This window comes from Lonchura striata, chromosome 9 (assembly GCF_046129695.1).
Source record: "Lonchura striata isolate bLonStr1 chromosome 9, bLonStr1.mat, whole genome shotgun sequence".
Taxonomy (NCBI): domain Eukaryota; kingdom Metazoa; phylum Chordata; class Aves; order Passeriformes; family Estrildidae; genus Lonchura; species Lonchura striata.
In genome coordinates, this window is record NC_134611.1 from 9582086 (window position 1) to 9607558 (window position 25473).

Consider the following 25473-nt stretch of genomic DNA (forward strand, 5'->3'; position numbering starts at 1 on the left):
TCAGTTGAAAGGATATTTTATTGCTCAGCTGTATAGCTGATATTCAAAAATGTGGGGTTTTGCAATTTCTGAGGCCAGCTTTTACTTTTACAGGAAGCAATCTTTCCTTCTATGATTAATGAGTGTGTTGAATTGTCTAAGGTAGGGAACAACAGCTTGAAATTACTGTCATGGGAAACCAAAGGGAGAGAGTGGAACTGGATCTCCAGCAGGAAAACAGCTGCTAAAAAATTAAGCCAACTGTGTTTCCAAGTCAATGGTGGAATGCAGTATGCAAAACAACATGTGCTCAATCAGAAATCCTCAAAAGAAAAGACAATTTAGTCAAGCAGATTAGCTGCCTAAGATGAAGGACATTATAATCAACTGAGAAACTTGTACCTCTGTAGGTCTTCTTTTCCTTGGTTTCTTTATTTTCTACGATTCCAACAGGAGCTGAGAGCACTCAACATCATAAAATAAGGGAGGCTTTAAGGGAGTATGACAGCATGCACTGTCTCCAGACTTGAACTAATTTCTTTTGATACTTAATGGTTTTCTCCTAAAACAACCCACACTCACAAATCTCTTCTACACCATTACTCTCACTCCTGCCTCTCAGTGTGAATGAGATACACTGTGGAAAATTCTACCACATATATTAAACTTCATCCTGTCACTCCATCCTCTGATCACACCTTCAGAGTCATTCACCCAGCTGCCCCATGGGCAAACAACAGCAAGACAGAAATTTTACCAAAGCTCTGGAAGGCAGACATTTTATATATGTATTTATATATATATTCCCAAGAGCAATTGTTTTATCTTAAAACCTTTCTAAAACAGGAATATACTGCATGTTTTGGCAGTAGAATAAAATATTACGGGATCCAGCCTTATTTTGTTTTTCTCATCCAAATATACACATTGTTGTAACAGAGAAATAATTGCATCCAGAATTATCATTGCTGCTTGATGACCAAAATGCCTCATACACTGCTCTGCACATATTCTGCAAATACTCATCTGCCCTGGCCAAGAACAGCTTATTTTGAGTGGAGGAAAAGAAAAGAGGCATAAACATGGTTCACTTAAAATGCAGTGACAAAAATGGCATTTGAAGGCCTGTGTTCAAAACAGTCCCCATATTGTTATTACAGATGGAAACAGTGAGGGAAGAGAAACAGAAGAAACAAAAGCCAGCTTTTGTGAGTTCCAGAGCAATCCCTTATGATCCTGGGTCTTGTATAAGATGATTTGGAAGCTTTGGAAAGGCATTCAGGGTCTCTCCCTGAATAAGGCACTGAAACACACTCTCTTCCATGAGCCTGGCCCAGTGCCACGACAGTTTCTGCATAATTCATTGCACGTTTTGCTAAGTGCTCTCTGCATATCTATATAGATGTATACACACAGACATATATGTATTTTTCCAAATGTTTTCCTGCAAAACAGAAAAATAAAATAAGTTACATGATAGAATACAGAATTCAGAATAAGACACAGTACCTGTTGACATGTCACACGTGCCCCAAAACTAAACCAGAGAGGCACTGATTTTGAATCTACTCTAAATCTGTAGAAATAAATTATTTCTTTTTAATATAACTCAGCCAGAAGAGCTAATGTTTGACTTCCCAAGTACCTTCTGCCCTTTTCAAGCCCCATCATCTTTTAAGCTTATTAGCACTATTCCTAGCAATTCCTTGTGTCATTCTCAGTGACAAAATGTTGATTAGGGACAAAACTATGTTTTCCCCACTCTTAGGTATCCAGAAGCAAAGAGCAATCCTTAACCTCATCATCTTTGAACACAAGATGCTTAAGAGATGCAGTAAATAGATCACTATTCTTATGAAAAGAATGGCTATTCTTCAAATATCTTTGTCCCTGTATCTTTTTTTCCACAGTTGAAGAGAGATTCAGGCAGAGATGCTACTCTTTCCATGAGAAATACACTAACTATAACATTATTTTTCTCCTCCGAGTGGTCAGTGATTTAAATACTGCTTGAGACAGAGTTTGTAATCTAATGACACATTTAACAGACACCAATGGGTCTAATCTTAATGTGTCATCTATTTTCACCTCATGTCTTCTCCATCAGCAAGCCTCATAGTTTGTTCTTTGTTTTCCTTTTGAAGTAATTGCTTAAAAGTATATGAAATACCTTTGAATTTTTTGTTATCAGAATTAGTGAAGAAGGACTTGCATCCTTACCAACTGTGTCTGCTGTGTCTATAAACAGAAGCCAATAAGAACAGTCCATTAAGCAGTCTGATAAAACAGATATATACTGTTTCATTTTACAAAATATTGTATTTTCAACCCTTTTTGATTTGTGATTCCCAGTCATGCTTTAATGGAAGTCTTTAAGTTAAGATACTTACTTGTAATGCTTCAATCATGTGTGTAAATTAGAATTATTTACACAAGAGTCTGAAAACTGGGGCCTTAATTTAACTCAACTACAGTTGTTACCTCCCATGTGATGGAATTGTGTGAGTTCACATTTTATCTCAGTTCTTCTTCCTCTTCCTCATCTTCCATTTCCTCTTCTGAGTCATCCTTATTCTTTGAACTGTTGCTGAATTCAAGGTTCCCTTCAATATCCAGTACCTGTAAGTGCTTCAGGTTTTGGAAGGTACTTTCTTTCAGTGCTCCAACTGCAATCTTATTAAATCTGAAACAAACAAAAAGGCACCCCTTTTAAAATAAACCCATTTTTATATACAACACAGAAATTAGGGGACTAAGAGGAAACCATTCTGCAGCTATTCTGCATTGACCCAAGTTATTCTAAGTTTACACTGACTCACAACAGCACTCTAGAAGTGCTGACTCCTCTGGATGGGGGAAGAAAAAAAATCATAATATTGGAATTCCTCCCCCACAAATTCTTTCTCTTGCTATTCTCTTTTCTCCTTCCCAGAGAGGAAGAGCATCTGCTTCACAGCCCATATTTTTAAGTATAACTGATTTTTCATAAAATTCTGTGTCATTCCTTGACAGTTTAATTCTTCACCTACTAAACTCAAACCAAAGTAACCCTTTAAACATAAAGCAATCATTTTTCAACTGTTGTTTGCATTTCCAGGAATACAAATAAACTAATCTGCAGTTTAAGAACCTGTCACATATGCTGGTCTGCTACTCCTGAACATGCTTAAAATTGTATTCTGTGTAATATTCCCTATGTATATTACTGTTTCACAGAACTGCAGTGATTAATGGCCTCCCATTAAAAATACGACTGAGCTTGGGTGGAGTTGCCTCCTGAATATGTTAGCAAAACTGTTTTGCAAATTCCTTTTTTCTTTATATAGAAATATAGAATGTGGCATGTGGTTTCTGGTTCACATCCAAACATTCACTAAAATCTCATAAATGTGAGCAGCTGAATAGACAGACTGCTCTAATTTACACCAGACTTTGTAATTTTATTTGCTTGGTATGGAATCATTCATCCATAAAGGTATGCTCCAGAACTGTTCAGAACTACAGGGCAGTTTAGCTGCATATAGTCAAAATAAGACCATATTTAGTCTTCTGCAGCCTAGGCTTTTTGAACACAGCATTGGATCAGATTAATCCCATATTCTGTAGGGATCCATAAATTACTTCTAATTAATATTTTCAATAATATTCCATCAGATTAAAACGGACTGTATTACAGAGAAAGACTCCCTGTGCTATAAATCTCTGCTTCAATCAGTTATTACTGTGAGTTTAAATTACATGCAAAAAAATGTCAGTATCTAACATCTACAAAAACTAAGTCCTCATCCAACTGACAAGAGTGGGAAAAAACCCAGCAAAGCCCCTAAACTGGGTTCTGTAACTGCCACAGTTGCACCTTGTCACTTGTTTCTGACAAAGCTATCAAGGGAATGCACACAACTCCAAGATTAGTCACACACACCTCACTGGAGGGGGATTTTGTCAAAACCCATGGCAAACTGGCACAGACAAAGCTGCACTTCTACAAGGGGACTGTAAACTTTTGGCTCACAGCTGAATATTGGAATATGACATCATGTAAAACATTAATTGCCCAGAATTACTGGCATGCCCAATCCATTCTAATAAGCATAGAAAATACAAGCTTTCTAAAAAGAGCTTATTATGTATATCCATGTAGTTTCTGAGTAGATAAATAGAGATTTGTCACATATTAGTATAAGCCAAATATGCTTGTTCAGAAAACAAGGATTTTAAGTACTTTCTAAAAAGTAAGCAACAATAAAGGAGAAGAAATGTGTTGAAGTGGAAGTTTGACCTTACCTGAGGTAAATCCCCTTTATATTTGGTGTGGATTCAAAAGCATTCTCTGAAACCGTTGTGATCTTGTTGTTCTGGAGATAGAGATATTCCAGAGATTCTGGCAGGCCTAATGGGATAGATGTCAGTTGGTTGCCAGCCATGTCTAGTGACTGCAAGGAAGAGACAACAATATTTAAATATTAGAAACACACCAGAAAGAGAATTAATTTTGAAGTTATATTTATTATAGAATAAACTCATTTAATCTACCTCTAATTTGCAGCAAGGTAAGTGTGGCCAAGACAATTCTAGTCTCTTACACTCCTATTGAGCATCCTGATTTCACATGATATGTCATGCTGGTTTGTTTCAGAGTTCCACCATTTCTTTATCTCTGTCCCCAGGCATTAGCCCATGTCTGTTTAAGTAAATTTAAAACAGGCTGGGTTTCAGATATGCAGGAGAATTCCTTGGCATCTGCTACTGCAAAAACTTCACTGGCTAAGGATGGTGATAGGTACAGTTACACATAAAACCATCTGGAAATATTCTAATCTGGAGAATGTATGAAGACAGCAGGACTAAAGGTCATGGTTGTTTCTCAGGTTAATTTTATGCAAGATAATGGATCAATATAAATGTTTTATCCTGTATTGTAGTATTTTCATAGCACCAATCTGACACTATTTACCCACTACTCAAAGCCACACTTCTGCAAACAATTGTCCTCATTCCAGTGTTTTTATTCCTCACATAATGCTAGTCTGGAAAACAATTATCATAGAACCATTGAATTGTTTAGGTTGGAAAAAAGCTATAAGATCATTGACTCCAACTGTTAACCCAGAACTGCCAAGTCCATTATGCAAAGGTCTTGCTTTGCAGTTGCAGTCTCCAGTGATTTCCATGGAAACAGTGTGGACTTAAGCATTTACTAAGTATATGCATAAACAGGATCTTTATGGATGGTTATTTGGCAAATTCACTCCACTGCAACAACTCAGAAACCACCTGCACAGTTAAGCACTTAATCATAAAAAGGATTCAGCTGGAAACAACCAACTAGAAGTAATGCTGTTCCAAAGAAAAGCAACAGCCATAAATGCCCCATTAGTCCAGCAGAACTTTAAGTCTGTGCTATTATCAGAACCCTGTTTAATGGCAGTGGGGTTTGCTGTGGGGATGGCCAATGGCCTCTGGCATTACACCGACTGCAGGGGAGGGAGAATAGAACAAAAGTTCCACATAATTGTGAATCAGGACCTTTGAGAAGGAAAGCTTGTCATTCCAACCAGCAACTCTAGCTGCCCAAACGGGCTCATGACCCATTTTTGTTTGAAAATAAAACAGCCTACATTTTATTACTGTACTGCAGAAAAACAATCCCAGCCATCTGTAATTTTCAACAGCATCTTCCTTCCAGACTGCTTTGCATGTTAAATATATTTGCTCACACACTTATCAATGAAGCACCAAACAAATGCAAAAGGTATTATTAAAGCCAGGGACCAAATCTGCAGCTGATGCAAACAGCTCTGCAGACACTGTTGCTGCATTGCTGATTGACATTAACTGAGAAATAAGCTATTGGTTATTCCCAGACACAACAGAAAGGAAAACATTCCTATAGATTAACATCAGGATTGTCTGAAAACACACTGGGGGCCAGTGTGACATATGCTGCATGTCCTTATCCCTGATCTGCTGTGAGATGTGCACACTTTGCCTGTGCAGTGACCTGACCATATGCCCCTCCGTGGCTGCTGTGTGACACAGGCAATACCTTTCACTGCAGGAAAGGAGCCGTTGCCTAAAAGGAAATGCAGACAAATCCTTCAGCCAGCGTAACAATTCTGAAAGGTCATTTTGCTCAGCACAAATGTGATTGTTCCTGCCTGCCTTATGGTTTGTGTTTAACTTTCTCCAACAATTAAGCAAATGAGAAGAGTGCTGATTGAATCCAGACTCCAAGCTGCTCCCCAGGTGCCTTAGCCAGCTGAGCTGCTAAATCCTACAGCTTGTCTTGTCTGACTCTAAGCTGATGTGGGGGCTTTGAGAATTAAGAGTGTTTTTGTTTATGCATTCCTTCCTCCTGCTGTCTCTATTCAGAGCTGATTTTAAATCTTTTGGGAGACGAACTATTTGAAAGGCCTAATTTCAGTTTTAATGACAACATTTATTGATGTTTTTTTCTGAAAATATAGGACACTGTCAGGATTCAAAAACAAAGCTGGACTGGCCAGGAATGGAAGGTACCCATCTCTGGCACAACAGCACATAATTTCTACTCTAGAAACAGAGTGTGTAGCACTTAAAATGCAACCCCAAAACACGTGGATCAACTACATTTAGTATTGGTGCTACATAATTTGATTTAGGCAGACAGATGAGGATATCAGCATCACTAAAACAATTAAAGAAGGTAGTGTTTCTACCTGAAGACTGCTGAGTTCTCTCCATGCTCTTGAATAAATTGAATTTACTTTCAGTTTATTGTTGCTCAAATACAGTTCCCTCAGCTTTGTCATCCCAGACAAAGTCCCTTTTGGGATGATGCTTATCTCATTCTCCTTCAGCTTCAGAACCTGCAAGTTCTTTGGAAAGCCAAAAGGCACCATGTGGAGATTGTTTCCAGAAAGATCCAGAGACTTCAGTTGCCGCAGTTTACGGAAGGCCTCCCGATGGATCTGGGGACTTGTGAGCTTGTTGTAGCTCAGGTTCAGCTCTTCAAGGAAGTAAGTGGTAGCAAAGTCATTCCTGTTAATCTCTGAGATCTGGTTATGAAGGATCATCAGTGTCTTCACTCGCCGGGGCAGCCCGCTGGGGATCCTTTCCAGCATGTTGTTGTACAGATGGACAGTGTGCAGCTTCTTTAAGCCCTGGAAGGCTAAGGGGTGAATACCTCGAGCTTTTAATTTGTTATTGTGGAGCAGAAGGTACTCCAGGTTCTTAATTTGGGTCAAGACATCTCTGTCAATCACCTTAATTGCATTCTTCTCCAGGTGCAGGAGGACGATGTTTCGAGGTAAACCACTTGGGATTTGTGAGAGGTTATTGCTGGACAAATCCAGATATTCAAGACTAGACAATTTCCTTGGGAAAGCAGGAAAGAAAATACTTTGATTCTTCAAGGTGAAACAATAACCAACTTGCTCAAAGATTTCACAATCTTTGCTTTAGAGCCTTTTTACTCAGCACAGCTCCCACTACTGTCTGCCCTTTTCTGCCTGTGATATGAGTTATGTGGACACCAAAACAGGGAGCTCCCATATTGCCATTAGGGATTAGGACTCGGCACTGCCACTGCTCCCCCGCCACACTAGCAAGAGAACATGCCAGAGTCCACAGACACCCAAACGGCCACTGACCTGAGGCCTGTGGTCAGTCTTGCAGTCCCAGTTAGAAACATATGAGCAATTTCAGTAAACAAATACCACAAGGAAAATGCCATGGGAGCACCACCAGCACAGTTTAGCTCTCAGTTTCACATAAACAAAGCCTGAGCGTGAGTAATTTCCATCTCTCTTGAAGTATTTGCTGAAAGTGAAAGGCAGGTTTGCTTTCTAGATGATGAAATGTTACTTTTATGAGAAGCAGAAATGCTAACTTAGTGTCCTAGGCTAAGGTAGTGAACTTCTCGTGACCCTTCAGTATTATGGAAGTGAGTCAGGGCTAGAGCTGCTTTGTGTAAGCTACTGAATCTGGATTCCACGGTCTCAGTTGAAGCTAAATTAAATCCTCAGACCAGCCACTTATACCAACTGGATGTGGATCAATGGTTGTTCCACGGCCAGGACTGAGGAACCCTGTATTCCCTTGAATTTCAAGTCAGTTTCTCAGTTCAAATTAGAGTTTTAATCTACTTGAGGCAATATAACCCATTGCAGATGACCAGAAAGTTTTCAGGAAACAGGAAAAATAATGTGTTACAGACATTACTTACTGTTTACTACACTGCTGTTCCAGCTATCCAAGCATGCTCTGAATGAACAAATATAATCTTTAGGTAAAATGCTTCACTGCTGCCATTTGTAAGGTTTCCCCAGGATGGGAATATCTTAACAGAAATTATATGTCCAGCATGACCTGGAGGTGGACTCAACACAGATATAGTAAACTACTAAGGGAGGTTTCTGGGAACGGAAAATGGAAAAGGAAAGCACACAGTTTGGTACATTTTTGTGTCTGGAGATCAGGAGGGTTTACAGAACTAAATTATGGGCAGGATCAATTGTGTGGTCTGGATTTTCAGGTAGAACAAAGACAGCATTCAGTGTAAGCAGAGAAAAAAATGTTAAATTTTGAAATGCTAAGTCCCAGGCTAAATCTAGGACAGCTATAGGCTATTTCTGATGCACCAGTTGGTAGGAAAGCTTTTGCAGCCATCTGGCTCTTGAGCAGCACCACTGCATCCCTGCCTGCTCCAGCAACCACCTGCACTGTGGTACAGCTGGGCCAGGGGAATGCACAGCTGTGTGTCTGTGGCTGCCTTCAAGCCACCTTCACAGAAAGTAGCTCCAGTGAAGATGAAGGTCTGTCTTTAATGCCCAGCAAAGTGCCCTAGAAACTGGAAAGTCCCAGGTAACCTCACTTTTGACTGTTTTGGAAGAACAAAGAGTAGCTTTCAATGTTGTTCTAGGTGGCTGTTCCCAGAAGGGACTTAGTACCTGGTGTGACTGGGTCTGTGGCAGGCAGGGAGTGGTGCAGTCTAATGTTCAGTGTTCTGCCTTTTGTATGAAACAATTCTGCAACCACTCACCCAGACCTTTGCTCTTGAATGGCAGCATCTGCATCTCAGCAGTGAAATGTATAACATCATCCAGCTTTTAATTACTTTCTACTGTGTCCTTTGTTCAGTAGATGCATGACTGTCCCAGAGAGGGCAGACAGACAGAGAGGTATTAAGTGCACATCTCAGTCTCACCAGAAAGTTTCATTGTCCATTCCCTCATTTGACAAGTAGTTATTCTGCAAATACAGCTCCCGCAGACCGGCAAGCTCGCTGAAGGCTCCTTTGGGAATCTTCTCCAGCTTGTTGCTCTAGAGTCACCAAAAGCACAAAGCACAGTATTTGACATGAATCAACACAACATTTGGGTTCTGTTCAACTAGCATGGGCAATTAAACTTCAGAAGGGCTAGACATGAAATATTTAGGGGGCTTTATAATGTGATGGACAGACTGGACCAGAATCATTTGTTAACTAACATAAAGTAGATACCAACACAGACAAATTTGGCTGAGTGTTTCAATAAATAGTAAAAGAAAAAAATCACATCTAAAGTACACCTGTCAGATATTTTTGGTCCAATTTTGGCTGCCTCTCATTTCTCATTGTACTGGTTTTTCCCAGTCAAAATATCAAGGTAAATGTTACTACTGACAGATGGTGCACTTGCAAATAAAACACTCATTTCTCTGCTCATCTCCTCTGTCCTTAACACAGCTAGGGACAGCAGGGAAGGAGCAAGTTCAAAGTGTAATCCTCACAGTGTGAGACCCTTTTGGGAGATAATGATTATCTGTAAGTGTCAAAAAAATGCAGGGAACATATAAATTCATACTTTGAAGAAAAATTCTAGCAATTTAAAGGATTGGACTGGGTGTGTTTACTTTTCTTCAAGCTGGAGAATCCTGTTCTCTAGAAGACTTTAACAGGAATTCTGGTGGACCTACAAGGGAAAAGAGTGCTGGGAGGCAGCACAGAGCTGCCTCAGTCCAAGGCTGATAACAGACTCCAGTCTCTGCACGTCCAAGGAGCTGTCAACACTCAGAGCAAGTGGACCCAGGACTCCCCACTGCTGTGGCTCTCCCATTGCTAGGGCTCAGATCTCCAGCTCAGACATGATGAAGTGTTTTTATCAGAATCAGATGACATGGAATTAAAAATGCTGGAGAGTAGTTAACAGCACAACTCTGCTATTGCACTCTTGCTGGAGGAGTTGGAGTAATAGAGAATGCCTGATCCAAACTGAATTGCCAGTTCAGTAGCAAGCAGCAGCCACTGATGCTGGGAAGCAGTGGTCTGTGTGAAATGAGTCAGTGAGCAAAGCCAGGACAGAGTGGGTAAGCAGCTGCCAGGACAAGTGGCATTCGTGGCAAACTTAACTGGGAGGTCATGGAGACATGGCCATGGAATGATGCACTTCCTGTTCTAATATTGTATTAATATTGTTTTTTGCAGGGAGGGGACCAACAATTCAACCACACAGGGATTTCCAATACAATTTCTGTGTTTGATGCTGCAAACACAGAAAGCCATTTCTGCCCCCTGTGAGCGTTCTGATGATTTACAAAAACACACTATTGCTTATGGACAGAAAAGGAAGGAGATGGGGACAGTGACTGTTGAGAATACAGCAGGCAAGGCTTAAAGTGGACCTGGAGATGTTTTCAGGTGCACTGGGATGTCTTGGTTGTGTGGTGTGAAACCCACACAACACAGTACTTTGTCACAATCCTAAAGGATTACAAAATGTTGTTGTCATTACCTGTAAGTGTAATTTATATAGTGCTGGAGGGAGATTCTTTGGAACATACTTCAAGAAATTGCTGGACATGATGAGTATCTCCACATTATTAGAGCCATTGAACATATTATCAGGTAATCCAGCATCTGAAAGTTTGTTGTTATGAAGATACACAGATCTGTTGGAAGGAAGCAAAAGATGAAGTTCAAAAGATAGGGAGATCTGGAGTTTTTGTTTACTGAGAGAAAGCTTTAATTTAAAACTTAATTTCAATATTTTCTTATTTCCTTGAGATAATTAGATTTTTTTAAAATGTGCCTTTTAATTTAGCAAGTGATACAGAGGCAAAACCAAATGGTCAGCTCCAATACTCTCTGAAAGTTAGTTCTATTCAAAATCCAAACTCGCACATGAATACAAATTTCACAAGTGGCCTTAACTTCTTTACAAGAAACTGAGTGCAAGTCTGGGACTGTGCAGTACTTAGAAAAAGAGAATGCCAGTGTGGGGAACCTCACTCAGAGGGTTAGAATTCATCCCTTTTTAACAGATATTGCCCCAATTTTAACTTCTATTTGGAACTGAGTCTGGACTGCTTGGCTTACAAAATCAGCCTGGAGGTGTCGTAAGAAAGAACCATCTCTAAACCCTCCATTCTTTCTGCTCCCATGAAGGCTGGAAACACCCCAGGAAACAGTTTCCTACTCTTAGAACTCAGAATAGGATACTGACAGAAAGACAACAGATTTACTCATTCTGTCAGACTTTTCTCTTTTTCTATGCTTTGGTTTTTAATGAGCCATTGGGATCGAGAGATAGAGTTTCTTACTTTTCCTTTGCCCTTCTTACTTTGAACCTTTAATACCAAATAGTTTCTCCAAACAGATTTTCAGAAATTGATTCATCCTTACACAGGTTTCAATTCTGTACAAAGCAATATACCTCTATGAAATTATTCCTCCTTTTCACTGGCTCAACTGCTAAATTAATTCATTTTACTTCTCTTTAAAGAAATAAATTATAGGCTTTTAGTGACTTTGATTACCTCTTCCCTTTCCTGTGTTTACCCCCAGATGCAGCAGACAGCTAAATTTGTAGAGAGAGGTTAAAGCTGCAAAAGTGTCAAATTGAGCTTTTTAAACTTGTTCTTGGATTCTCTACCAGTAGCAGAGAACTTGGCAACATCCTTCTGGAAGGAAGGAAAGGCTCAGTATGGAAATACAATTGTGTGATCACACACTCCAGGGAGTTCAGAGCTACACTGGAAGTATTGTTTACCCTGCATGGTCAGCTGTACTTTTAACTCACAAATATTTGCCTTTCTGAAAAACTTACTCTTCAAATAATCAGTCTGAGATCATGAACTCTGCTGGGGGCAAAAAAAACAACTGACACAACTGTGCTGGGATTTTATATGAGTAACCTTGGAAATCAATTAGCTCTTATTCTGATTAAAATTCATGTTTGTATAGAAGAGTGTGAAAATCACTTCAGAAGAGTAAATAAATTTAATATGGCATCAAAACACAGCAGCATCTCCAGCACAGATTAAGGAAGAAAACGTATAAATCTAGCTTCTTTCATCATGAGATATTGCCAGAAATCTGTGAGTGACTCAGCCCTTTCAGCTTCCAAGAGCCTGAGAGACTAAAGGCCCAGGAAGTGCAGAGCAGCTCCAGCCTTCAATGAATTCAGTGGGAATGGAGAGTTCTTCAGTTCATCACAAGGCTGGGCTGCAGGGGCTCAGCTGTAATTAACTGCTTCCACACCTGGCTGCATGAATTGCTCCCAACAGTTTGGGATGTCTTTGCAGGATCTGGATGGTGCAGTGTGTGGATGCTGCAGATTATTCAAAACCCCTTCAGCAAACTCACACCTCACAGGAGGTAGTCTGGGTGCCTCTGAGTTTGACATGGATGTGCTGCTGTCAATCCAGATGAGAAAATCACAGCTTGAACCTAGCAGAGACCTTTGGCAGCAGATCTGGAGTATGAACCCCTTCTGAAGGTGCTCAAGTGCTTACCTTGAACAGAACTGAGTACTGTACTGTCCACCTGATTTTACTTTTAAAAATGAACAGACTATAATAAAACTAGAAATTTTGAAACAGCTAATCCCCATTTTGAGAAACTTAATTGTTCTTTTCAATTCAAATACACAAATAAAATGGGGACAAATTCATGTGATATTTGCAGAAGTGTCTGGCAGCTAGAAAAAGCCCTTGGAATGTGTTTGTTTGATCTTTCATGCTGAGAATAACAAACAGTTTCTTTCCAAAAACACAAGCAAGCAAAAATATAGTTTAGCCAGATATTTTCTTATCACCCACCAACTGCATCCAAGCAGTGGCAGAACACTAATATTGTTTTACTTCCCAGTCCCTTACCTCAAGTTTGGTTTCTGTCCAAATGTGAGCCCATATATCTTAGTGAGATAATTGGCTGCAAAATCTGCACTGATCAAGGTATTTGGTAGGAATTTTGGAGCCACTGTTAGCTGTAAAAGAAATATACAGGGGAGTTCCAATGACATGTAGCAAATGTTTTAACCAAGTATTAGAGCAGCAGCAAAACACTCTCAAATTTATCTTCCCTAAACAGGCAAAGATAAATTAAACTGAATGTAGATTTCATGAACAAAAACAAATTGTCCTCACTCACTAATCTCTCCAGGAAGGAGACAGACTTTTGCTCTAAGATATGAAAATGTTTGTTTTGGTTGGAAGGGTCCTGTCTCTTTTTGATGGAAGAAATAAAGAAATTGTTATTCACAGAGCAAACACTTTGCTTATTATTGTTCCTAATTCCTCAGTCTGCTGTGCCAAAAAAACTCCAACTTCCCTCACAGTGACCTACTGCTTATTCTCTTAGGAAAGTGTATTGTGGAGGGGAGGTGTCACTTCACACGTCTGCTCCACTGCAGCCATTTATGATGATCTCTGCAGGGGGGATTCAGGTTCCCAAAGAAAAAGGACACTTCTGAGTCAAATGATGGAATATTGAATGGCACTTCAAAGCAAAGGGTACAGTGATACTTTGTTCAATAAACAAGTGATAAATCAGGAAGTACAGAAAGGCCCTGTCCTCAAAACTTTATAGCTGACAACAGATATAGGATTGAATGTGTTGCTCTTGTTGCTGTTTTTATCAGTGATTTTAAAAGCTAACCCTAGAAATGCCTGTATGTGAACAAATTGGTGGAGTGAAAATCAATTATCAAAAAAAGCTCAGTTTTAGAGAGCATCCCGGTAATACAATAGCACGGATCACTGACTGGCTGTTAATAACAAAGTCATTCACCTACAAATCAAGAATACAGGTTACAATCCAGGCTGGATGGAGGACAGTTTTCTGGCAAGCATAAACCCAGAAGCTTTATGCATCAAGATAAAGCCCTTGAGAAACAAAATTTTTAACACAATGCTGTAACAGATAATCCTTGAGTAGAGAAGACACTGAATTGCAGTCAGCAGGTGAAGCCACCCTGGTTACAGGTGTTCACTGCATACCAATGAGACCACTCTGTTTTATGTGCACTCCAAAGGGAGATACTGCATTATTTGAGGTCAGGATGGGAAAGTGGGGCAGTGGAAGGGATCTGCCTTACAGCCTGAAGTTCATGGAATCTGTAATCTTCCTCACAGCTCTGTTGTGTGAAACAGAACCTGGTTCTTTCAACCTACAAAGCACAGCAAGATTCACATAATGAGAAACAATATTTTTTCAATAAAACTGCAATGGGTTATGAATAATAGTGTAAAACCAAAAATATTTAAGATATGAACACTGTGTGAAAGAAGAGACACTTTATTGGAGAACTGCCTAACCAAGCCTTAAACTATGTATTTATCTAAAGAGTGTCTACACCCCTCTCTGCTGGTATGTCAGGAGTGCATTGATGAACTCCATCCATGAACTTCCAATTTACTGGACTCATAAAACAGTCTCTTTTTTTTAAAGAATGAATACATTATTTACCGGTTTTAATTTTCAGCTGTCCCAAAACCTCGTTATCCTCCTTATCCTTAGCCTGTCTTAAATATTAAATGGTCACAAACACACAAAAAGATTTTTCCCACAAATCACACTCCTATCAGCATTTCCATATGGTTTGTGAGCACTGGAATGAGCCATTCTGCATATTCCTACAGTTGCTCTTGGCTTTTGTGGTAATCTCTCACCTCCTGATCTGGGAGATGTGATTTCAGGGAGATGGATAAAAGCACTCATCTCTGACTGAGAAGGTCTGACAGTGCCTTAGAAAGAAATAAGTCTCTGCCATGATGTAACACTGACAATTCAGACACAGGAAACAAGACTTAATCTTTCATACACTGTGATGTATTAAAGCTTTTCTCCAGTCAATTAGGTCATAACGTTTGTACAAAGCAAAGGGCATGGCTCAGACATGTGAAATGAGAGACATCAGATCCACAAGAAAGAGGAAAGAGAAGTTTAATCCAAAAAGAGTTTTCACTTGCTCAGGATTTTGCTTTGGCATTTCAGCACTTGGTCATGAGACTGATTTTCACCGATTACCTTCTTGAAGGATTCATGTTGGATTGTTTTAAGTGTTAGCAAAAATAAAGTTGACTTGAATAATTTTGTTTAATTTATTGCCTAACAAAAAGCAATCAGCCATTTCTCCTACTGCAATTTTCTTTCAACTTTCCTGCTGCACCTTCCCTTCCATATGGCAGAGTGTTTCTCCACTGTTAACTAATGAATTCAGAAGGCTCATACAAAAGTCATTACCAGATTTGAATTGCTTGGATTTTTCTTGCTTGGATGAAGCTTTGATTCAAAACAGAAGTGCTGGATTGAGGTGAATCCCATATCACTTTAAGGATATGGGGAAATGTAAAACTTCTATCACCAAAATCACCTGCTTACAGTCAACAATGACAGCCCAGGATCTGGTTTATCATTTAGTGGAACAATTTCTCTCATTAGCAAGGTTTACTGTGCTCTCTATTTGAGAGATAAAAAACATGAGAGTGGGAAGGAAAATTGGAAACTACTGCAGCCACTCTTTACTCAAAGTACTTGTTACTCACAGACCACAGAAGGCTTTTAGTCTCTTACACTTCTTTTCTCTGACCAACTGTGCCAGTTCAATGAAAGATGATTTAGCTACATCTGATGGGATCACAATGGAAGATAAAGCAGCATTAAGATAATCCATAAAACAAGAAGCAAACTACCAGCAAATCCCTGCTCTCCTCCAGACACCACAGTAACTTGATCCACAGTGTTTCCTGCTGCAAAGGAGATGCAGTCTGAAGTCAATCTGGTTTGTCCTGGCTTGTGATTTATAAAGAAATGTGTTATTTCTGTGGGTCCACAACTTCTCACTATAACTACTTGTGACATTCGCTGATGTTTGCAATTTCTTTTGGGATTCTTTTCTCTCTGCAGTAAAGCCAGAAAAACCAAACACTTTGTTTTGTTACACAGGGAAAATCAGAGTGCTAGGTTCTGGAATATTAGTCACAGTCTGGCTTGTTCCTTTTTAGGAGTTATAAACTGCCAAGATTGTTACATGGAAATGGTGCTTGAAAGAGAGAAAAGAACACAATGTTACTGTACTAAGGAATGGGTTCTATTCTCAATCACTCCATACAGAAATGTATAGAGTGATTCTGGATGTGTCTTGGCCTGACTGAAACCTGAATGTGGCCACATGTATTTAATCAGAACATCAAATGGTCCCAGATTTTAAGAGGATAATAAAATATATATACAGCATGCAGAGAGAGAGAGGGTGGGATGGAAGGGCAGGATTTTTGTAGACAAAGAAGGTCTGCCTGATGTTTTAACTTATATTTTCTGTGGATCCTAATTTCTTCTGTAGCAAATATTTGTGGACAACCACTGGGGATAAAGGAAGCCATAACAAGAACCACCCAGATGCAGTGGTATATGAGAAGCTATTTCATTTCCTAGCTTTGGCAGAAAGATGTGCTTCTGTCAATACATCCAATCTGGGTCACAATAGGAAAGCAGCTGGGATCTTCTCCATCAAAAGAAGAAATTCAGCTCCTACTATTGCAGCTAAAAGAATAAATTAATGAGTGGCACAGTTTCACTTCGTGGGGGTATCCTCCCCATATCCAACCTAATAAAAATGGGAGTCAGGGAAAACTGGATAGCTTTTCACAGATCTTCATGGTTCAAACATAGGCAGTAAGATGTGTTTACTCACAAATTTTTTAACCAGCCTCATCTGATAAGGCAGCATTTCACATATTACCCCACACACAGGCAGGAACCAAATCTGCATACAGCTGATCCAAAGCCTACTGAAGACAGTGGTAATTTATGCATGCAGGGGCTTTCTGTACCTCCATACACAAGGGAAACTCAAAAGGCTGCTCAAAATACACCTGCATGTGTAGCCTCTAAACATCACATACTGTTTTGACCTTAGATGAACCTGCATTAGAATATCACTTTAGCACAGTTTTGCTTATGTAGTATATACATTTTAAAATAACTGAAAATTTGCTCATTTAATTTTCAGAACCCAATTAGAAAAGAGCTCTGAAAGGCTTCAGAGCCTCTTACCTTATTGTTTGCCAGATACAGGTAATTCAGGTTCTCCAGATGTTCAAATGCTTCCTCTGGCAACCCTTAAAAACAGGGATAACTAATCATTGACATCAGCACCTTACTGCCTTTCCAAGTGAAAATACCAAAGGGCAGATTTCCCTCTCAGTATCTTCCATGTGAGATTGAAACACTTTTCATAGCCACTGAAACAATCTGATTCAGACCTATTGATTGTCTTTTTCTTAATTGGAAAAAGAAAAAACAAACCCACAAAACAAATCAAACAATACACACTTGTTAGGAGCAATGGAGGACTATTTAAAATCCTGATCACACAAGGCTTGTGGGCAAGGCCACTGGGCAGGCGTCAGGTACAGAGCTGTGCAGATTTGCTCTATGGCTGATTGTGAGTGCTTGCAGCAACCACACTATCTGAGAACCTTCTCCTGCCATTTGCATAAGATTCTGCAAATTTTTTTTCTTGCAAGAATGTAATCTGAGGTTGCTTAGTGATCAGATCAACCTGATGTATGACTATATTGCCAAAATAACCCTGGTACCTGCATGTCACAGCCCTTCTCTTGCTCTGCTCCTCCACAATTCAGGTATACAAGCAGTAACCAGCTCAGAGAGCTGGTCCAACTCAGGGCTTATCCTCCCCTAATAATTATTAGCTCCAGTAATTATTTCAGCTGAGTCACTCCACATCCAGCTGATCACACAAGCACAATTGCTGCCTGCAAGTGACACTTTCACCTGGCACTAAGATAACCATGCATCAAAGGTAAAGCTATTTTCCATGTCCAAACACGTTGGAAACTCAGGGCTGCACTGAAGCTGGTGAAAGAAAACATGAAGGTAACAATGTCAAAGGTAATAATGTCAAAGGCTGCATATATTAAGCACAGCTTTTCCTGTGCTATGTAAGATTGCTGTACCTTCGGGCCCATGTCTAATATGCCCACATTCTCAATAAATTTTGTTCTCTGTCATTTCAGTAAAAAGAGTTTTCAGATCATCTAAGTGACACATAAATTAATAATTTCATCTTTTGTATCCCATATTCTCCTCTCTTACTGTTTACTCCAATTCCTCTGTTTCTTTTGCTTTCCTCACTAACCCCTTGTTAAGATTCTCTAGTAAGCATAAGACTGAGCAAGCAAAACCTACCTAGAAAAATCAAAATAGTTTGTCCTTATTTGCAGTATGCATATAAATTCATACCAAATTTGACAAGGACAAAACTGGACCAAACTGCCCTGACTGACTAGACTGAACTAAACAAGGTCATTCAGGAGGAAATCATTCAGCATGTGGACGTCTCTGGTTCTCAAGTGCATTGCATGGAAGTGCTTGTGGGACCAGAGGGAGTTTCCTGGATGAGGAGATCTCACGCCACAGTACACGAGCTGCTGCCAGGTCTCCTCCACTGCTTCAGCAGGGCTGCATTCCTCCACACTGAGTATTGTGTTTCGGATGATAAAGTGTCTCCATGCTCTGTGTGATGGCCAGAGAAGCAAGGCTCACAGCAAACCACTTCAACCAAGCAATCTATCACCCTGGCTTTCCTTATCAGCTGTCACTGGCCTTATTGCATAAACTGGTGCTCTGGAAGCACAGGCTCTGTCCACCCCGTGGCTCACCTTTTGAAGTCAGCCTGTTGTTTTGCAAATTGAGAGTTTCCAGTCTATAAAGACGAGCAAGCTCTTCTGGAAATATTTCTTCTATTTGGTTATTCTAAGAAAATGGAGAGTATTAATCATCAACAAAGTAATCCAAAAAGGATCCCAGTAAACCCAGATTCTGAACTTCAGTAAAATCTGGAAGTGAACCCACCATGTAAAATCCTTGTCAAGACTTCTCTCACAATTAGCCAGACTCAGATCTCAAACCCAAAACATCCAAACCCAGGAGCATTTGAAAGCCTGACTTCTGCTCATCTCCAGGAATATCCAGCTTAGGCACCAGTAGCACACAAAGAGTGTGATTATGCCTGGCAAGGCCCACAGTCCATCTGCCACAGCCAAACCTTGTAGCTGCAGCCAAGCATTTGTTACAGGTTGGCATGGTGGATTTCCAAGCTTATAGCTTCTGTTATCCATGGGTTGTTTTAAAAGCCACTGGTCAAGGGAAGGGAGCGTCAAACCAGGCTCGCTTGCACTGGTTGTTCTGTCAGGGGTGACTGCCATCAGATTTTCATTAACATGCTGACTAACATTCTGACCATTAATGAGTGGTTCTAGCTTTAGCATCCAGGGGACCAGTCAAGGACCTACTGTCGTGGAAGCCAGGCCAGTGCACAGAAAGTGACAGATGCAGCTGCAGAAAGTTTCTTTTATTTTGCTAGCAGAGGCAGGAGCCATGACTAACACATGCCTGGGACAGATCTGCTGAGGAAGGTGCCATCTTACATTACAGTTTTTCTAACTGAAAAGCTCTAAACAAAATCTCTATTTCATCTACTGGACATAATTGAAAGATGGGAGCAATAAACCAAAAGCAGTTGGTGAAGAACCAGGCACTGAAAACCTCAACCACTGCCACTGCTCTGAGGAGGCACTGCCACAGGGCTGCCATGCTCTGGCTCTTCAGGTGTCGGAGCACTGGCAGGGAAAGGAAACCTGCCCAAATGCTGGTCACAGGGATCAAATAGCTAAGAGCAGAGCACAGAAACCTGCTGACAGTCTAGGACATCCTGATTCTTCTTCCTGAAACTGGAATCTCACACCTTATATGACCTTTTCATGACAAGACATGAGGTGCCTGCAACAGGGCCATTTGCTGTAGGCATGAGCGCAGTTTCCCGGCCACAAGCAGCCCAGCACCAGGCTGGGCTCGGGGTGGCACTCGGGGTGATGGGTGGCACTGGCCATGCCAACCTGCTCCTTGCCGAGTCCATGTGCCTCAGGGAGCGGTGGGACAGTGCGGGACATGAGCTGGCCCTGCCGCTGGACGGGCTCACTGTGTCTGAACTAACACACCGTGCTGCCCAAAGAATTCTCTGTCATTTAGCCCATCTTCCTCAAAGACACCTCAGAATGGAAGGGCTCCACCAGAAATTTGGGTAGGCCAAAGGAGAAACAAGAAATTGTTCGTTTGGACAAAAATTCTTTTCGTGGAGCTGTGAGAGCATGTGGAGCTCTTTTTCCCCTCCCTGGACGTGAGGGGAGAGGATGCCGATAACCGGACCCGCTGCACCTGCTGCTGCCGCCGGGAGCCGAGGAGGGCTGAGGGAAGGAGCCGGGGCTCAGGGGGGAATGAGGGCACGGGGAGGGGGCGATGGATCGCGCCTTACCTGCAGCGAGAGGTGGTTGGTCAGCTCGGGCAGCAGCAGCGGGAACTCCTTGAGGTCGATGCCGCCGCAGTCCACGACGCCCTCCTGGGTGCAGCCGCAGTCGCGGGGGCAGGCGGGGCCGGGCCCGGGCCGCCGCCGCTCCGGGCCGCCCTCGGCGAAGTCGCTGTCGGCGGCGCAGCCCAGGGCCAGCAGCGCCGGGAGCCCCAGCAGCGCCAGCAGCGCCCGGCCGCCGGCGGGCATCGCCCCTGCGGGGACAGCGGGTCAGCGCCGCGGGGCAGCGCCGCCCCGGCCCGGCCGAGCCCCGCCGAGCCCCGCCGAGCCCCGGCCCGGCCCGGCCGAGCCCCGCCGAGCCCCGCGGCCCCGGCCCGGCCGAGCCCCGCCGAGCCCCGGCCCGGCCCGGCCGAGCCCCGGCCCGGCCCGGCCGAGCCCCGCCGAGCCCCGCCGAGCCCCGCGGCCCCGGCCCGGCCGAGCCCCGCCGAGCCCCGGCCCGGCCCGGCCGAGCCCCGCCGAGCCCCGCGGCCCCGGCCCGGCCGAGCCCCGCCGCCGCCTTCCCGCTCCCCCGGGGCGCTCTGGGGACTGCGCTGCCCAACCCGGCCCCGACTCCCCGAGATATTTATTGCCTTTTTCATACTGAGAAACGCCAGATGATCCCGCAGATGTAGGGGAAAAGGTTATGCAATGTTAGTTCAATGTGGTTGTCTGTCGTACTGTTCCTCACAGTTTTGCATAGGAAGAAATTCTCGTTATTTAAACATAGAGGATGGTCAGTAGTGACTCTCAGAGGGGCTGCCATGTGTGCATCGAACAATAACAAAACCTTGCAGCTACCCAAAACAGAACGGGCTTCCTATGGATTTTGGACAGTGCTGATCTGAACCTAAGACACTTGGCTAATGTTCAGCTTTTATCTTTCTGGCAGCAGGTTAAAATAATCCAAACAGAAGTTGAGTATACTGGAGCAGCCAGCTGGCCCTAACCCAGCCTCCTCGGTCCCACTTGCTGCCCTTCTCAGATTTCATATATAAAGGTTTGCAGTCAGGGCTGGTTATGGCTTGTCATTTATCCTCTCAGTTATTTTTCACAGAAGGATTTGACAGCAATGAGAAATACTTAGGCTGATCTTTTAAGGTGAAAAGGCACGATGGATTCATGACCTTATCAAATAAATACTCCCTTCACCTCTGCTAACCCCGATTCCTTCTTTGCATTAGAAACAAGAACCTCACAGAGCCAGACTGACAACTGCCAGAATTGTGTGTCTCCACTTACATCCATTCACAAGTTTTTGCAGCTTTGCACCAGGAGCTCTCACAGAGAGCTTGGGTGCTTGGGAAGCATTGGAGACATCCTGCTCTCAGTCACAGCCATGAAAGTCTTAAGAAATTTTTTTAAACACTGACTTGTACTTGAAGAAATGGGAGCAAGTGGGACTACAGGGCAGAGCATCCCAAAACATCGACACTGGTTTTGCTTTAGTCCTGCATTTGCTACAAACATGGTGGGTGGAAGATTTTAAGCATTTATCATTGTGTGCTTGATCCCTCTTTCCCCCATTCCACTATTTTACAGCTTCCATATTTCTATTAGCTGAATATAATTAAATTCATCTCTTTTACAGAATTTTCCTTGTATGGCAGATATTAACACTGAGACCAAAATTGGCCATATGAGTATGCCAACAGTAGATTAGTAAAATCCTTAGTATTTGGTGACTTAATATCAGAAAATATTTCAGAAATCTTAAAGAAAATAATCTCAGAAAGTATTTCAGATCTCTAAGAAAGTATTTTTCCTATATAACAGTTCACCCTTATAGATAATTGCCAAAGAAACTATAGACAGAAAACCTTACATATACAGGTCTCAATCAGCTCTGCTGTAACAGTGTCAATACTGTTCCCATAGCACAGTTACATCGTGGTTGGTCTTGGGCTTTCTAGATTTGCAACATGCTGGCTTTCCCACATCTGTTGCTGAAAAGATGTTAGAAAATTAACGTGGAATATTCTATCTATTGCACACTAAGATTTTGAGGCAATCTCACCCCCTTGTTGATATGCAAGTGTCTGCTACATTGCCTTTGGAGGGAATGCTGCTCTAGCACGGGAAGACACTTTGGATAGAGGAACATCTGTGTACATCTGGAGTACAGGCAGTAAAACCAGGCATGATGGTGATTTTATTTTAGTTCACAGAAAGGCTGAAGTAACTCACTCCACTTCAATTTGTCCCCATGGGCCTGATTCAAAGCCTTGTTAGAAAGCTTCTAAAGGAGTAGCTCAAAACCCACTAGAAAGAGTCAATCCCCTTCCCTTGCTGTAGGTGGGCTTTGGAGCAGGTCCTGCCACCCAAAAACTGAAGTGACACTGAAACCAGCTCAGAGGTTTCTGTGGCTGCATCTTTCTGAGTCCAGACACAACTGATACCTGCATTCTGGTGCCTCACAGCACCTGAGTGCTACAAAAGGCACAGTCTCAAGAGGTAAACTGAAGTTTCAGGAGTTCCTGAATGCTTCTCAGTGATTACAGTGCCCCCAATAAACAACAGAATCACTTAAAAATATCTCATCTCTATTATTCCCCACACACATTCTCACAGGATACACACAGATGGAAAAACATCCACTGAAGAAGAGGATTTTCCTTCAAAATCAACAGGTTAACTGAATTTGTTACAGTGAGTATCCTTGCTAAAAGCTGCAGCTGAAAGGCAGGCTGCTGCTGCAGGTTGTCTGACAAGCCAGCTTTAAAAAAATAGAAAAACTCACCTTTGCTGTCAGAAACGAGATGAATGGAGAAGAACATTTCTCTTGCCCCCACAGGCTCTCTCAGCTCATGCCATGTCAGTAACATGCACTGAGCTCAGAGTGATTCTCCCCTTTCCAAGCCAGATCCTTTCCAGATGTGAGCAGCAAAACTGGAGAGAGTAACAGTCAACCCTCTACCAGTGAGAGCTTCCTGCACTTCCCAGTGAAATCGGAGAGGAATTTTCCAAAGTCACCATATAGGAAAATGTGAGTAGGAAAGAGGAAGCAGCTATGGCCTGAATATAAAGGCTTGGGAAATAAACAATCTCCCATTACTTTTGTCAACACAGTTTGCAAGATCTGTGAGTGAAGCCAAAAGCCAGCATGCAGGAATTGGCAGAAGAGAGGCAGAGACAGTGTGTGTGCTTCTGCATTTCACTGCAGGGCACTGCTGCTGCACCGTTACTACATCTTTGAGTTCAGCTGCATTCAACCCAAATCTGAATTCCAGGTGGGAATGTCCTCCCATTCTCTGGGTGTCTGGTTCAAATTAGCTAGGAACAGATAGATCAGCAGTTTTCCTGCATTTTATCTTCTTCCCCTTTAACTCTCTCCTTTTCAATACATCAACAGATCTTCGGGGACCAGGGATCAATACGCTGAAACTACAAATGTCTTACAGGTAAAGTATCCAAATTTGCTCTGAAAGTATCCAAATTTGCACCATCCACTCAATAGCTTCTTTATCTTCTATACCTTGAATTATAGCATTAATATCAGAACCTTCCACCACATACACACACACACACTCAGCCCAGAAGCCTCACATTTCTTATTTCCCCATTCTTGGTGAAAGAACTGCAACACACAGTCAATAACAGTATGCTCCAAGTGCAGCAATACTCCCAAGAAAGCAACACAGCTTTTTTTCCCTGACAGCAGTTACTATTATTAAATATAAAGCCACCTGTTTTGTGAGTGCCCCACAGTGCTCTATACAGTACCTCCACAAAACCTGCAGATCTGTCCTCACCAACAACACGACCTTCTTGCTGAATTCCAAAGAAGAGACACTGATTCTTTTCTCTCCACTCCAGCTGAACTAAAGTCTAAAGCAATTAAGTTATTTCCTCCCTCTCTTCATCCAGGCTTATATCAACTGGAACTGATCCCCCTGTGTGCCACGTGGAAGTTTGAAAAGTTAAGAGTGGGAAGTGTGTTTTTACTGAAACCAAAATAAAAACAAAACAAAGCTGGCTGTTTTTTCTAGTGACTCAGATATCCACGACACATTTGCCTGCTACCCTTTCTGTATTACAATACCCTGAGTCCATAAAACAAAATGTGCACATTTTTTTCAGGGAGGAGGAGTAGGGGGATTACCTCACTCACTATGGATGCCAGAGCAGCCCACAAGGGAGAGGAAGTGACCAGCATTCACCCTTCCCCAAAAGTGCATTTTTAGCTGTGTTTTTGCTGTAGAAGTATAGTGATTTGTTGTCAGGTAGCATCTAGAGGAAGTACAGAGCATTATAAAAAGAGGGACATTGTGCCTCTTTTAGTGAGGAAACAGAGGCACACAAGAGTCGGACACCAGATATCCTACTGCAAAGGTAACACACCTTCGCACTGTGCAACAAATTACTTGTACAGCCTTTTTTTTCTCCAAGTTTTCACTTCTTCCACATCTTACTCTCCTACATCAACATACCCCAAACTCACTATCTCCCTTCTCCAGGCCCAGTGCTGCACTTCCATCATCCACACAAATTCTCAGGAAAACCAGAGTTGAAGTCAAATCTGTCTAAAACTGTTCTGACACACCTCTAAGCCAAAGGTTATGCCCTTCCATGGTACATGGCTGCTTTCAGCAGCCACTGGTTTTGCTCACTGCAGCTTTCTGGAGCTTTCAGCATAAAGAATTTCCACTGCAGCACTCACAGCACAGAATGAGCTGAGGGAGACATTTCCAGTCAAACTCGAGTCTTTGTGCTCTTGCATGGTCCCTGCTGCCAGGCCTGAGTAGTGGCTGCAGCCTGCGTGAAGAAAAACATTTCCAAGTTTAAAAACTGAACCTGAAGACTCAGTTTAAACCTTGATATGATTATTTCTTTAGATCACACAGATGGCAGAGAACCAGGTCCTTGGGCAAACAGCTGCTGGGGCAGC

General features: G+C 42.0%; 1 protein-coding gene across 2 annotated transcripts; it reads right to left on the bottom strand.

Moving 5' to 3' along the window:
* On the bottom strand, positions 1–24578 carry PODN (podocan). Of its 2 annotated transcripts, none has more exons than XM_021529589.2 (11): positions 24309–24578; positions 20559–20803; positions 18907–19000; positions 17279–17343; positions 13099–13208; positions 10734–10890; positions 9167–9282; positions 6678–7335; positions 4264–4412; positions 2461–2662; positions 1–1423 (listed from the first exon to the last, which is right to left on the bottom strand). In XM_021529589.2, exons 2-10 carry the CDS (start codon positions 20796–20798, stop codon positions 2494–2496), a joined length of 1758 nt encoding a protein of 585 aa, XP_021385264.1. In that variant the 5' UTR covers positions 20799–20803; positions 24309–24578; the 3' UTR covers positions 1–1423; positions 2461–2493. The 2 variants fall into 2 exon arrangements, with proteins under 2 accessions (XP_021385264.1, XP_021385257.1); XM_021529582.1 differs by lacking the exon at positions 24309–24578 and adding an exon at positions 23326–23594.
* Positions 24579–25473: the final 895 nt, after the last annotated feature.

Bases quoted from the DNA above. Each gene is read 5' to 3' on its own strand.
- PODN (XM_021529582.1), bottom strand. From the start codon at position 23,410: ATGTTACTGACATGGCATGAGCTGAGAGAGCCTGTGGGGGCAAGAGAA. The intron at 20,804-23,325 runs GTGAGTTTTTCT...CTGTCCCCGCAG, and splicing joins TCTCGTTTCTGACAGCAAAG to GGGCGATGCCCGCCGGCGGC. The intron at 4,413-6,677 runs GTAGAAACACTA...TCTTCCTTGCAG, and splicing joins GAGAACTCAGCAGTCTTCAG to TCACTAGACATGGCTGGCAA.